This window comes from Rhinichthys klamathensis, unplaced genomic scaffold, assembly GCF_029890125.1.
Source record: "Rhinichthys klamathensis goyatoka isolate OS25496 unplaced genomic scaffold, OSU_Roscu_1.1 h1tg000682l_1, whole genome shotgun sequence".
NCBI lineage: Eukaryota > Metazoa > Chordata > Actinopteri > Cypriniformes > Leuciscidae > Rhinichthys > Rhinichthys klamathensis.
In genome coordinates, this window is record NW_026607113.1 from 3046 (window position 1) to 18210 (window position 15165).

General features: G+C 39.7%; 1 protein-coding gene across 1 annotated transcript in view; it reads right to left on the reverse strand.

The window, feature by feature from the left end:
• Positions 1-708: 708 nt before the first annotated feature.
• fermt2 (FERM domain containing kindlin 2) overlaps positions 709-15165 on the reverse strand; it is a 31961-nt gene continuing 17504 nt past the window's right edge. Inside the window, exon 3 of the mRNA XM_056241905.1 lies at positions 709-974. Within this exon, the coding sequence (XP_056097880.1) occupies positions 724-974 (251 nt within the window). The 3' untranslated portion in view covers positions 709-723. The remainder of the gene's footprint in view (positions 975-15165) is intronic.

Consider the following 15165-nt stretch of genomic DNA (forward strand, 5'->3'; position numbering starts at 1 on the left):
GCAGGATAATGCACAATGTCACAAAGCTCGAATCATTTCAAATTGGTTTCTTGAACATGACAATGAGTTCACTGTACTAAAATGGCCCCCACAGTCACCAGATCTCAACCCAATAGAGCATCTTTGGGATGTGGTGGAACGGGAGCTTCGTGCCCTGGATGTGCATCCCACAAATCTCCATCAACTGCAAGATGCTATCCTATCAATATGGCCCAACATTTCTAAAGAATGCTTTCAGCACCTTGTTGAATCAATGCCACGTAGAATTAATGCAGTTCTGAAGACGAAAGGGGGTCAAACACAGTATTAGTATGGTGTTGCTAATAATCCTTTAGGTGAGTGTATGTCTTTTGGTGATCAAAGATGAGTTAAGGGATACAATTATTGAAAAAATAAATAAAATAGAGGCAAGTTTTCAGTGTTTGCAATGATTGTGCTGGGTTGCGAAAAATAAAGACTACTGGTTATTTAAAAACACAAGCCCTTGGATAGGTAGAGAAAATACATCAACACATGAAAACAATTGTGTTTTCAATCCATTTCACGGGGCCTTCAAGCTGCCACTGTATTCTGATTTAACACCATCTCTCCATCCAAACCCTACATCTATTCTCAGCATTAAAGGCTGAATGTGCTCTAATGCATATCAAAATAACACAATTATCATGACGTATTGTTCTTCACGACCAGTGGGAATATTGAGTTGGGCTAATGGAGTTTATTTTAGGGAAGGCACTCACTGAAGGTTTTGCAGATGTCGGACACGGCCTTGAAGACACGGTCAGAGAAGTTGACTTTCACCCTCATGTGCTTCATGTTGGGAAGCTGAAGTCGCAGAAGCTTGTGTTGTGGAGTGAAGAGAAGCCTGGCGTCGGCTTGAATGCCATATTTATCAAGCGTCCAGTGGGTCTTTAGCAGCCAGGTCTTCTTCTTCTCCCACCACAGCGCGTGATCTGACCAGTCCTTCTTCACATCTGTGTAAAGATAGATAGAGAGAGAGAAATATGACAAGGTTAGGAATTACATTGATAAACACTCGGGATGAAAAGTAGCCAAGCTAAAACTGGCCTCTAATTTGCCTGCACATCCAGCAATGCAATAGAGTTGAAAGAGAAGTCGACTAAAGAGAAGCACGGTTAAGTGTCAGATGTGTTTGTGTGAAACTGCACTTGCCAAAGTGGAGGCTTGCGTTCTGGCCCGGATGAAAGCATTCGTCGGGAGGCTCGTGCACACAGGCCGAAAATAGGAGAGGTTGGAGGTGAAACGGTGGGAAGTGTGTGTGTGTGTGTATGTGTGAGTAAAGGAGATCAGGGTCAGCCCTTTCTCTTTGTTCCAGATTCACATTGTAATCGGAGTCTGATACTCTAAACCAGCTTTTCCTCTAACAGACGCACACAAACAACTCGAGCTGCGGGCATTTGTGGAGCTACAGAAGAAGAATACAACTCGTACTTATCAGGGGACATATTACATACGCCACTTATATTTTTGCTTTAAAAGTCCAGTTTTTTAAAAACACTAGAGTTGCAATAGAATTGGAATTTCTAACTTCCATACAATACCTTGAAAAATATTGAAATTATTGTCACAACATTAAGGGCATAACATTTGAACAGTTTTTAAGTTAATTTACGCTTGACCCTAGTCAAAGTATTTTCTTATCGACTGAAACTCTGCTAGAGATAAACAGTTAAACCCTTATGCTTTTGTTTTGGTGGAAAACTACAAATCAAATCCCCTTATTGTCACAACACCGTGAATAAAGTGTGCAGGTGCTGAAATTCTCTGGTGCAATCGCGACAGCATGGTAGTATAGGACATACACATTAAACACTAGGGCTTGGAGAAAAAAATCGCTTCACCTAATTATCACGATTTTTTTGTTGTTGACGATTTTAAAATCCAGAATCGATATTAATTCAAATGAAATTGCTTTATTGTTGTCCTTGCTTGTAGACGAGGTTTACAGAAGTTAGCCTCTTTCGTTCCATAAGAGGATGAAATGTGTGTGTGTGTGTGTTGAGTGACGTAATATCCCAAGTGTGTGTGTGTGTGGAAGAGACGTGAGGCTGAACGCACTGAAAGCCCTCGCTCTACACATATACTGAGAGAGAGATAAGACAGTAGAGCTGCACGATTCATCTTTAAAAGACTGTGATCTCCATTCACACACACACGCCATCTTCCAGTTCATCTGTCTATTAAACTTTGACAAAATCATATCGCAACATTCAAAGCTGTGTTGGCGCTGACCCGGAGAGAGTCGTCATGAAACCGCTTCACAAACACTCTTTTCAACCTCATAGTCTCATTATTTCTGTGACGCAATAGTTCAACTTATACTAGAAGGACTGGGATAAAAGTTTCAAGTTCAAATATGAACACTGATGTCTGCGATATCGATCAAAATAGAGTAAATCAGCTTTTGATAGAAACTTGGTGCGTAAAATAACGCATTTATCGATTACATTGTTTCGCCACTAGATGACTGATAAAAATTGTATTTGTTATTGAATCATTTATTCAAGAGATGTAGTATTGTGTGATGCTTCTGAAATAAAACTCTGAAAGATGTGATGATTTCTTTTTGTAAATATGACTCATCTTATACATCATGTACGGTCTGTATAAGTGTGAGATTTAACTTTTTCGCAATACTTGTAGATTCGCAATTCTTAAAAAAATTTAAAAAGCAATACATATCGTATCGGCACCCAAGTATCGTGAGAGTATAGAATCGGGAGATAGGTGTATCCCAGCCCTACTAAACAGTAACACATTAACAAAATACAATAAAATCGAACTGTATAGTTCTCCAGCCACGTTCATCTCGAATCTGACGAGGCATAAGCATCTATAATATGGTTTGTTGAATATAAACAAAACAGACGGACATAGTTAGGCTAATGTATGTTTCTGTCGATGGATACGCGTTCTGGCGTCCCCCAAACTCTGTTCAATGCGAGTGCCGATATGACCAGTCATTTACGCCGCCATAACGCATAGAGATGTGTGTGCGCACACACCCGAAGCGCGCACAGCTGCCTTATTAATTCTCTTTCATATCTCCCTGCACTTAGACAAATTCACACAAATGTATCTCAACATGCCCACCTTCGAGAGTGTCCAAGTAAACACAGTCGGTTATGGCTTAAGCAAACAGTGGAGGAAGATTGCATGTACTAATATTCCTGTCTGTGTTCTTAATGTTAATCTAACGACAAAAGACAAAGAACTCACTCCCTGCTGTTCACTAAATATTTTTTTTGTAAACCTTTATTTAATTTGAACAGATTATATGCAGTGTTATTTTACATTTGATTTCTTTACTCAATTTCTGTACCTGAGAACTACTTGAAAAACCTCAAAAGCACTGATTATTTCATTTGTATCTTTATTCTATTGTATTTATTTATGTGTATTATTGCTTGTAGTTTAATTATTAGTTCTTTTTTTGTTCATATTGGTTAAAAATGTCACTGGTATCTAAAATTGTGGGTGTCATAACCTTATTTATTACAGTACAAGTAGCCTATACATGGGTCGAAAATAACAAGAACAATAACTATTTTATTCACGTATTGCTTGTCTTTGTGGTGGGGCCAGTGAAAGTGCAATCACTGAAATCAGTGAGCTGGTACTGCCACATCCATACTGTGGAAAATGAGTATTGAAACAGTTTCAAATATTTTAGTATCGATATTTATGGATGAAAAAATCTATAAAAACCTTGACAGCACATAAAGACACTAATGCTAATGTGACACGATAATAATTAGGGCTGGGTAGGTACTAGGTATTGACACAAATTTCATGATTCGATTCATAATTCATTCGATTCAATTAAATTCCGATCTTTTAAATAATTACGCAATCACATTGTCCCGGGCCTTGAGTGAGTGCCGGCTGGACCGGAGTCTCCTCTCCATCAGTGACGTCTATGCACGCGAGCAGACAAAAGAAACCCTTTTCCACTCAGCAGCCCAATATCCAGTTTCTCCTTGTTTTTGTGTGACTATGACTATGAAAGTTAGTACAGGGTTCCCACACCTCGGTTAACTTCAAATTCAAGGACCTTTCAAGGATTTTCCAGGTCCAACTAGGGCTGTCACAATCCTGTTCGATTTTTGAGTCATAAGTGTTCATTGAATCGATTTTCCATCTAAAGACGTTTCCATTTTCAACACCAAATACAGGCAAATCCACGGACACCTAACAGGCATTAGGACGAGCATAAAGAGGGCGCTTGAGACGCACAAGTCAGCAATATTCCTGATGATTTATTGGCGTGAAGTTTCAGCTCAATGACAAACAGGAGCGCAACATGTTGTATATTGAAACACGCCAATATATATGTATATTGGATTTAAATGAACACCCTCCAACCCGCCAAATGTGGGTAAAAATTAACTTTCGCTGTCAAATCACGAGCCAATCTGCCGTTTCTGTGTTTACTCACTTTGCTGGGGAAGTTCGTGTAAGACAAATCTGTGCGGATTTAGCGCAAATACGCAACTCGTGCTCCTCATGATATATTAAATACAGCGTATTGCAGAATCTGTGCATTTCTTGCTTACTTGAACACACACACACACACACACACACACACACACACACACACACACACGTCACTACGCAACAGATAACGGCGCGCTTGTTCACTTGCACTGAAGTAATAGCGAATATTAAAAAGCATTTGGTGAACAGAAAAGACATTGTTATTGTCCAGCATCCCACATGTTCTGTGTGCTGTATTGATCTGTCCACCTAACACACATTTTTGGTAAAAAAAAAAAAGGCCTTTAAAATTGATTTCCTATTTTCGTTTTCGAAACTTGTGTTGGTTGGTCCGATCGATTGTGCAATCTATTTTCGCACGTAAAGTGACAGCCCCAGGCCCAACCACCTTAAATTCAAGGACTTAATGTATGGACACATTTCAAGTGAGCGCAAGGTTACGTCGTGTTATCTTGTAAGTATGTACATTGCTGCAGTTAAATATGCGCGCGTGAACGTCACGGCAACGAGCAACACAAAGTACCTTGCGCGGGAAACACTTAACGTAACGTGTAAATGCGCGTAACTAACGTAAATCAAGCAAGCTAGTGTGCATAGGCCACTAAGGGTGTATTCACACCTGGCTTGTTTGGTTTGATTGAATCGAACTCTAGTTCGTTTCCCCCCTTGGTGCGGACCTTTTGGGCAGGTGTGAATACAGCAATCGAACTCGGGTGCGGACCAAACAACCGAACCGAGACCCAGCTGAAGAGGTGGTCTCGCTACGCTTCCAAACGAACTCTGGTACGGTTCGTTTACGGTGTGAACATGAACCGACCCAATTGCAAGAAAGCACTGCGCCTTTGAGTTAACAGGCTTCCGTAGTCGGAGTTGCGTTATGGGAAAGTGATCGTTGTAGCCTACTAAATTACATCTGTTGCGCGTCTTTCTGCGCGTCGTGTGTGTGCATCATTGGAATGGACTGAATGAATGAGTGTGTGCATCAGGACATTCACATAAAGAGCTTTCTCTTTAGTCTAATCGCGCATAGATGCAAAAAAAACATTTGCAGTTCATATAATGTAACGATAGTTACAATACAAGGATGATGCTGCGTTAATTTACGTTAAGCCTTTTTTGCACTTCCTGATTTCCCTACTTGAGAATCCTTGTCCAATGAATGGACGACCTTAGCACACGTGTGGTTTTGTTTACAAATTTTGGTTCACTTGCAAAAAGAGCAGTGTGAAAGCGAACCGTACCAAAAAAATATATATATATTTGGTCCGGACCAAAGCAAGTGGACCTATCGGACTTTCCTGGTGTGAATACACCCTAAAGCCCCGTTCACACTACAAGCAACTTTGTCGCTGCATGTCGCCAGTGGCTGGCGATGAGGTCGCTAGTGGGAGTTCCCACTACTGGTTGCCTTTATGAATGACATCCAATGATGTGGAGAAGGATCATACACGCTCCGCTCCTATTGGTTGTCGCTCCCGAAAGTCGCTCCTCATTTGCATAAAGTTAAACAGATCTCAACTTTGTCGAGTCGCCAGACACGCCCCATCCGGTCGCCAACGGTCGCTGTCGTGCGTGTCGCCGGAAATCGCCAGCTTCCCATTGAAATTAATGGTATCGCGTCCAGGGGCGTCGCTAGGCCCTTTTTAGGCTAACTTCTGCCTAGCCCCCCTAAAAATGTGTGATTAAGTGTAAGCTACACAAATTCGTGTTTGCTTCAGTCTTGTTATAATCAGATTCAGCGCGTTCTTCATCTTCAATCCGCAGCGGCGCGCGAGCAGAGAGCACGTCAGAAACAGAGGACAGGGTGTGTGTGTGTGTGTGTGTGTGTTCATCTGAGCCTCATTGGTCTGTCACTGCTCGTCAATGTCAGAATATTTGAGATGACCAATCAAATCAAAGTAGGCGGGCTTTATGTTCACAGACGCTGCTGAGCGCGAATTTTAACAGTCCGACTCGACGCGTACGAGATAAGATGTAAGTAGCTAAACTTAACATTTCATATTTTACTTTTTTTAGGTCATAAATGTTAAACGAATGACAAAAAAATAATCAGGCAAACTAATATAGTTTTGTCTAATGTCGCCATTTTGAACTGAAAATAGGCCTATGTAACGTGACTCATGTAATGTAATAATTAACGTTAGTTTACAAGAAACATTAACAAAGCCGTTTTCATCATGTTAGGCACAAGATTAATAATGAATGTGTACATACTGAGAATATAATACAAATTGTAGCCTATAGTAAATTAAAAAAGCTCAGCTTAGGAGGGGAAGAGAAAGGGATGAAGAGACTGAGGAAAAAAAGAAAGAGTGATGGAGATGAGAAGAGAGCAGGTATTGACAAATAATCTGCCCACTGACATGGTTTTAAAGCTATTTCTTATCCTTTTTTTTTTGGTCTTCAAACGTCTTGAAATGCACATATCAGAGAAATAAAAACATTTAACCCCCTACCAACCTCAAATTTAGGACCTCTGTGATTATAAAGCCCTGTCTACGGCCTGTATTAGGCATAAGATCAATAATGAATGTGTAGCCTACATTGTGAATGCATTTAATAAACTTAATTACCTTTAGTAGCTTTCAGTAAATAAACACGTCTGAGAAAATGATTCATAGGCAAAATCAACCTATCAGTTGACCCTATGTTTACTTTCTTCATTGACAGACAAAAATGAAAAGCCTATATCAGTCAAAGCTCAGCTGGGCAAGATAAAAACAAAGAGAAAAAGAGTGTGATGCTGATGAGGAGAGAAAAATTATCAGCTGTCCACTATCCAAGTTTTTTGGCCTTCAGAACATCTTAAAATGCACAAATGTAGATCAGAGAAATCAAAATTTTCTCGGGGAGGCCCCGAACCCCCCTATTTGCCCTACCTCACATTTGGGACCACAGTTATTATAAAACCGTGCCTTTGCATCATAATGAAAATGGTTAATAGTGATCTTTAGATCCTAAACTAAAGTGTTAAATTTTTTTATATATTTTTTAAAAATCATATTGGGGGCTTAGCCCCCCTAAAATGAGAATCCTAGTGACGCCCCTGATCGCGTCGCTTGGTCGCGTGTAGTGTGAACGGGGCTTCAGTGTTGGCGGAATAACACATCGGCGGACCGGAGGAAATAAAATGGATTTTTTCTAGAAAACTTCTTGCACAAAAATAAATTCAAGCACTTTCAAGGACCTCTATGTGTATTTTCAAAAACTTTGCAGGGGCTTGAAAGTTTTTTTTTTTTTTTTTTTTGAGATTCACAAACTTTCAAGTTTTTCGAGGACCCGTGGGAACCCTGTTATTAGTAGTTTGAAATTTTAGAAGATTGTGTTTTCTTTTCTATCATTTATGACATGACGTTGTTTGCTTATAGGGACCGCATGAGCGCAACTTTTATTTGAAATATTTACGAACGCTCGTTTTAAAGCGGGAATGCAATTCATTTGCTCACGGTGACACCGATTTGACCGCAAATAATAATAATAATAGCTAACTATTCTTTTTTCCCCAACCAAATGTGACCAAAACGGTTATAAAAATGCTGTCATTATAAAAGGTTTCTTCAATGTATTGCTAGTTTTTTTCTGTTTATTACATTTCATGTTGTGACACTTCTATTCTCCCTGCAACGTCAGAGCGTTCAAAGCGTCAACAAGCTTCCCCGTACTTTTTGACAAGTGTCCTTGACAGGGCGGCCAGAGCTTCTTTGACGCTCAAGTCGGCGGCGGAGTGAACGTACAGTAAGATGACAAACATTTTTTTAAAGGATTATGAGCCAATATGTTTTATTTCTAAAAAAAAGAACAAACTAAAGACACTGTGATAAAGTTTGTTTTTTAAAATTGAATAGAATTTTCTTATATTATCAGGACAAAACAATGAATGTGACTATCCGTCTCTCAACTCTGATGTCCACTTCTGTCACAGCTGTGACCATTTTTCTACAGACAGAAACGCACTGACTCAGTTTTTCTCCTCCACACCCTACAAGCCGAGTCTCTTCACACCGGCCCCGTTTCAATGACCACATCTCGTTGCCTAGACAACCGCGGCGTCCGTCTCCATAACAACACAACACAGGACAAACGACAACAGAACATGTTCAATTCTCAATCACAGTCTACAATCATTCTGAAGAAGTTTAATATAGAGCCGCACGATTAATCGTTAAAAGATCGCGATCTCGATTTAAACACCCACGCGATCTCGTTCCTACATGACAACAATGATTTGCACGTGTCTGTTAACCATTTGACAAAACCACAGCAGAACATCCAGATCTGCGATCTGACCCAGAGAGAGCAGCTGTTCAACCACAGTATCATTATTTCTGTCACAAATATTCAAATTATCTCAGAAGTACTTGGATAAAAGTTTATAGTTTGTATATAAACACTGAGGTCTATGGTAGAGATCGAAATAGAGCAAATCACCTATTGAAAGTAACGTGGCGCTTCAAATAACGATTGCACCAAGTGACTGTTAAAAAAATGTATTTGTCATTGAATCATTCATACAGGAGATTCGTTCAAAAACGCAGATTCATCCAGTAATAAAACAAGTGAAGTATTTATAATGGAGTCATTGAATCATTAACTCAACCAATTTTTTTAAGAATTCATTCAAATTAATTAAATAGACTGCAGCAATTAACATTGTGTCTGAACATCTAGGCCTTGTAAATGACGTTATTTGGTTTAGTTGTCCGTTCAGAGCCATCTCTATTTGAAACAAAAAATCGTGATTCTCAATTTATTCAGAATCGTTCAGCAGAGCCAAAAGCTTTTAGCCAACATTGCCAATTAATAGAAATAATCAAAAGAGAAGCGCCATCCTGTATGCTCCTATTCTGCTTTGTAATTTGAGGATATTGTTAGGGATGCACGATAATAGATTTTGGCCGATATTCGATATGCCGATATTTTCAAACTAATTTTGCCCGATGCCGATACCGATATATTTGTATTTTTTTTAAGTGCAAAAAAAGCTTATTAAAGCTTCTATTAAAGTTCTCAGTCAAGAGCAGTGAGTGATTTCCTCTTTGTGTTTTGTTGTTTTATTAACATTAACGGGATAGTTCTCCCAAAAATTTAAATTGTCATCATTTACTCTCTCTAGTTTCTTTCTTCTGTTGAAAATAAAAGTTATTTGGAAGAATGTGGCTAATCAAACAGATGCTGTACTCCAGTGACTTCCATAGTATATTTAAGCACAAGAAAGAAATGAATCCAGGTTTGGAGTGAGTAAATAATGACAGAATTTTTATTTCTGGGTGCAGTGTCTCTTTAAGGACAAGCGGCAGAATATTATTACTGTCTCTTTAAGAACTGCACGCGACGCGTCTAATATACACGCATTTGACAAGCAGATTTTCTCTGTTTGCTTTCACTTTAGACATAACCAACTTTGTTTATGTAAACCGTGTGTGTATTTGACAGTATCAGCGCAATAAGACTCGAAAGATTAGTCCAGTGTGCAGGCGCTGTGAGGCTTTAGTTCCAGTGAGCGTCGGGTGTAACGCGCTCAGAAAAGCGGATGTTAGAACAGCGCATCAGCACGTGAATGACATGTTTACCTAGCAAGACTTTGACGCACATGCAAATAATGAACTTTTGTGAATTGCGGTGTCCCGTGAGTGTAACTCTACCTCTGCGTTTACATGTGATGTGATGTGAATGTACGTCGCGTTGTACAGTATGTTGAACTGAAGGCGCCAGAAGTGAACTGATAGAATGCACGATACTATGATTTTTCTTCAAAAGCAGATCGTGGAGACATTTTAATCGTCCACGATCAAAAACCGTGAGACGCGCGGCACACCCCTAGCTGGAAGTTTAAGTTGCTGGCGCTCATGCTTCGGTCACGGTCGTCACGTGCGCATAGGCAGGGCCGGATTAAGAGTTCAGAGGCCCCTGGGCACAATGTCTTGTAGGCCCCCCCTTACGCAGGCCAAATGTATATTTTGTCCAAGGACATTTTTATATGGCATTTACAGTTTTACTGACTTAAAAGGAACTTTGTTGTACTATGCTGGATTAAAGTTCATAAATGGTCGTTCTTTCCCATATAATTTTCTAAAGCTATGTTGGGTGGACCTCTGTGCCTCTAGGGGGGTTCGGGGGCATGCTCCCCCGCAAGAAAATGTTGTACATTTTAAGGTTAAATGCATCAATCTGGTGCTCTTTGAGAGATCAAAATTAAGAGCTTCAACCCATGAACTGCTCGTTGAACAAAGAAAAAGCATTGATTTGTACCAGGAAAATAAAGAGGGCTCAAACATCTTTTTAGTTATGAGAGTCTCAGTCTACATTACATTATCAATGGTGTTTTAGGATGCCAAACAATTATTATAATAATCTAATAATGATTTATATAATTATTCCTATGACGCAAAATCCATAGCCTATAAATGTACTATATAAATGAAAATGAATATTTTAAAAGTATATTTTAGTCTACATTACACTATAAAACAGGAAAATTAAAATACTTTTGTCCTAATTTCTTCACTTGCAAGAAATAAACTCTTGAGCTTTTATTTAGGAGAAAACACCAGATAACCATGCTGATCGCGTGAGCAAAGTGCACTTTTCTTTCAATCACTCAGCACAAACAGGATGCCTATTCTTAAAGTCTTGTGCTGTTTTATAAAGGCACAAAGCCATCATGGTTTCGATTTGAGTTCGTTGGCAAAATATAACGCTAGAGACCTTTATGTTAGGTTATACATTTTACATCTCATATGTGTTGGGAAAAGGGAGAAGAGAGAGTTCGGCAAAAGGCGGATTCGAACTCGGGTCGAGCGCATCAAAAGCTGCTTTCATGCACTTCACGCATTACGACCTACGCCACTGTAGCTATTCCGTGACGCGTCTTTTTTGCTAAAAAGACGGGCACTTAGTGCAAATATACGCTCCGTTATCTAAAATATGTTTTTTCTTCCCCTCGCTTGGGCCACAAGTGCGCATGGCGAACTTGCAATGAATACATTTTATCAGACCGGCCCTCGCAGCCTCGAAACACTACCGGCCCACCGGGGAAACTCCCGACTCTCCCGATTGCCACTCCGCCCCTGGTGCCCAGGGCCCCTTAGATGTCGTGGGCCCCTGGGCAAGTGCCCAGTTGCCCTAATGGTTAATCCGGCCCTGCGCATAGGAAACACGCCACCCTATCGGCAAGACTCATCGGCAGAATATGCCGATGCCGATGATGGTCATTTTAAGCTTTTATCGGCCGATACCGATGTTGTCCCGATATCATCGTGCATCCCTAGATATTGTACAGGAAGATGTGCGATTGCTCTGTATGGTGAAATTTCACTTCCTCACGAGATGAAATGGACTTATCAAAGAACGAAAGAAAGTCCTGTCCAAGATTTTTTTGGCCATATTGCCCAGCCCTAATAACAAGGCCGAGAGAGAGAGAGAGAGAGAGAGAGAGAGAGAGAGAGAGAGAGAGAGAGAGAGAGAGAGAGAGAGAGAGAGAGAGAGAGAGAGAGAGAGAGAGAGAGAGAGAGAGAGAGAGAGAAAGAATGAGAGAGGAAAGAACTAAAATAATCACTTTTTTGGGAAGCTGTTACACCCTGCGTGAGCAAAATCAGTAAGTTTTTGTCCAATGCAATAACATTAAAGGAATAGTTCACTTAAAAATGATAATTCTGCCATCATTTACTCCTCAAGTTGTTTCAAACCTGCAGGAATTTCTTTCTTCTTCTGAACACAAAGAAGATTTTGATTTTGAAGAATGTCAGTAAGCAATCGGTTGATGGACCCCATTGACTTCCACAGTATTTTCGTCCTACTATGGAAGTCTGGATACCGTCATTCTTCAAAATATCGTCCTTTGTGTTCAGCGGAAGAAAGAAATTCATGCAGGTTTGAAACAACTTGAGGAGTAAATGATGGCAGAATTATCATTTTTGAGTGAACTATTCCTTTAACTAGCATTTTCAGGAAAACTAGAATCCTCTCGGGGTCAAAATGAGCAGAAATGAATTACAAATGAATTACATTATCAAGTTTTAATTTACTAAGTGTACACAAAAGGATTATTGCGCTGATACTAGTAAAATCTATATATTAAATGTGTTAAATAATGTCTTTCCTTCCTGTGACGGGAATAAAGCCAGATGCAGACGCTCCCTTTAAGGGTGGAACCGGCAGCTGGCGATTCTGTACAACACTTCACAACGGTGTGTGTGTGTGTGTGTGTGTGTGTGTGTGTGGCTCGACCCCTACAGTCTCCGGCCAAGCTTGTGCCAAACCTCCCTGATGAATTTCAATGAAATGATGCCAGTCCATTTTTGGGACTAGTATGATTTCATCTTTGACCGACATCCACATGAGTCATTACGTTGTCATGCGCAAGCTATGGAATAAACACGCTCATAGATTCAAACACACACACTTTTTCCAGAGGATCCCCGGTGAGACTGGTTTCCCAGTCCTGCCATCAGATGGGAGTGCTGGGAGAACGGCCCTTCATTGACTATCCATCAAACAGCCTAAATAGAGGGCTGTAATTTAATTAGCTCTCGGCCAATTGCATTTCTTGGCTAAAAATACAGCCTGCCAGCAGATGACGTAATGCTGTACCAGAATGAATCCGTGCTAAGTAATAGGACGCATTAAACGGTGCGGGAGACCTCCAGTGCTGCAGAGAGAGGGGTGTGTTACGACCCGTGGACACACACACACACACACGTCCGTCCAGGAAGAAGAAAACACTGCGAATCACAAATGCACTTCCTGTCCAACACTGTTGTACGCAAGCTTCCTTCTTTAATAATGACAGTAAATTACATTTGTGTGAACATTACAATTAAATAAACACTTAAATGGCTTTTCTGGGGTACATTTGACGTGCCGTGATCGTTCTCAAGCTGTTTCTGTCCGCCGGTTCACATTAAAGAACGCCAAAACTACATTCAATGCTTGTATTTCATGATAAAACTGACAGGATTTGTAAGCTGACACTTTGTTAATTGTTTACTAGAATTAACAAACACATTAACAGTGTTTCCCCTACCACGACCCCCCGCCCCCCTAAAATGCTGACGAAATCCAGTCATAATAAAGGAATTTAGTGTATAAACTATCATCATGACATAAACACACAGAAACTCAAAAGGTCTTCACAGCAACCCGTCAAAATAAAAGTTCGGTTTAACTTGACATAAATATATTACTGTTGTACATTAGAATTTAGATATTTTCCAATGTAATACACTAACACTAATCCAAATAAATTATCATCAAAAAATTGAATTTTTTATTTTTTAATCCATGTTTTAATTTTAACAGTAAAGCTCATTGTGCAGCAAGTTATTTGACAAAAAGTTTATTTAATTTCATATGATTAAAATTGATGATAAATGATAAAAATTTGTGTTTTATGTCTTAATTTTATTACCAGAAAAAACACAACACAGTGTGATTTTTTTTTTCATATATATATATATTTTTTTTTTAAGTATAAGTTTAATAATTCATAATACATGATTTCAAGTAATTAGACATGCTTTTTGATTGCAAAAAAAATTACACCACGTATCCGTAACACGCCCGCTCCGCAACACTAGCAGTCCCCCCCCCCCCCAAAAAAAAAAATCCTAGGGGAAACACTGCATTAAAGGAGACAGTTTAGTGCAAATCTTACTGCGATTATGAATGGCTGCGCGACGAATAATGTGAAGTTCAGGCAGCAAACAGATTAAAAGATATTGAGAATAAGAATCCATATCAGTATTAATTAAAAACTGGAATGGTTGAGGATTAGTCGTGTCCTCACACCTGACATGTTTGTGTGTTTTGTCCACGAAATAGACGGTGCCTTCCTGCACTTTTACAGAGCTTGCATGTTCATTCATGGACACGTCGCCCTCGGTTTCTCTCTTTCTGGCACGGCTGTCAGCGCTGTTGCTCGATAGAGAATGATGAGGGCTTATATTTTCTGTTTGACATGCGTTTCTGACGTGGAAAGCTGATCCTCACTGTCCCTGTGTGTATTACAGCGCTCAGACTCAGAGAGGTTTTTTGCCACTGCAACTTTGCTGTGCGTCGTCTCATATTACGTCAACACAACAAAACATCAGCCACTTAATGTAACATCAAAAGAAGTCTATCAGTCTGCATGGTAAGTTACATTTTGAATCAAATGATTATTAAAATGACTGCCAGCGATCTTATTTCTGTTGCATATTCAAGAAGCACAAATAATTAAGATATTCACAGGGACCGAATATTAATTGTAGAATACTAAAAGCTCATAAATAATGTATATTTCCATACATAATGCTGAAATAACTTAATTATCAGGCTTCTAGAGCCAGCCTTGAAAGCAGACATGAAGCCGTTTCTCTTCCCAGAGGGCTTCAGTGTAAGTAAGCAAGTCTCAAACACTAAATCACAGCGAGATCTGATCGACGCCACAGGAAAGCTCTGTGCTGGGTAGGGCTTCTGCTCGGTAACTACTTCCCGTCTCGTAGATTAAACCCTGAAGACTACGGAGAAACATTCATGTGTAAACAAACCAACCTTCACATAATTCAGAGAAGAATTCATTGCTAAAATTCACTAACATTATTCAGAGGCTGAACAGCTGAAAAAAACATATCTTGACAATTATACTGTACACACCAAAAGATAATCGGG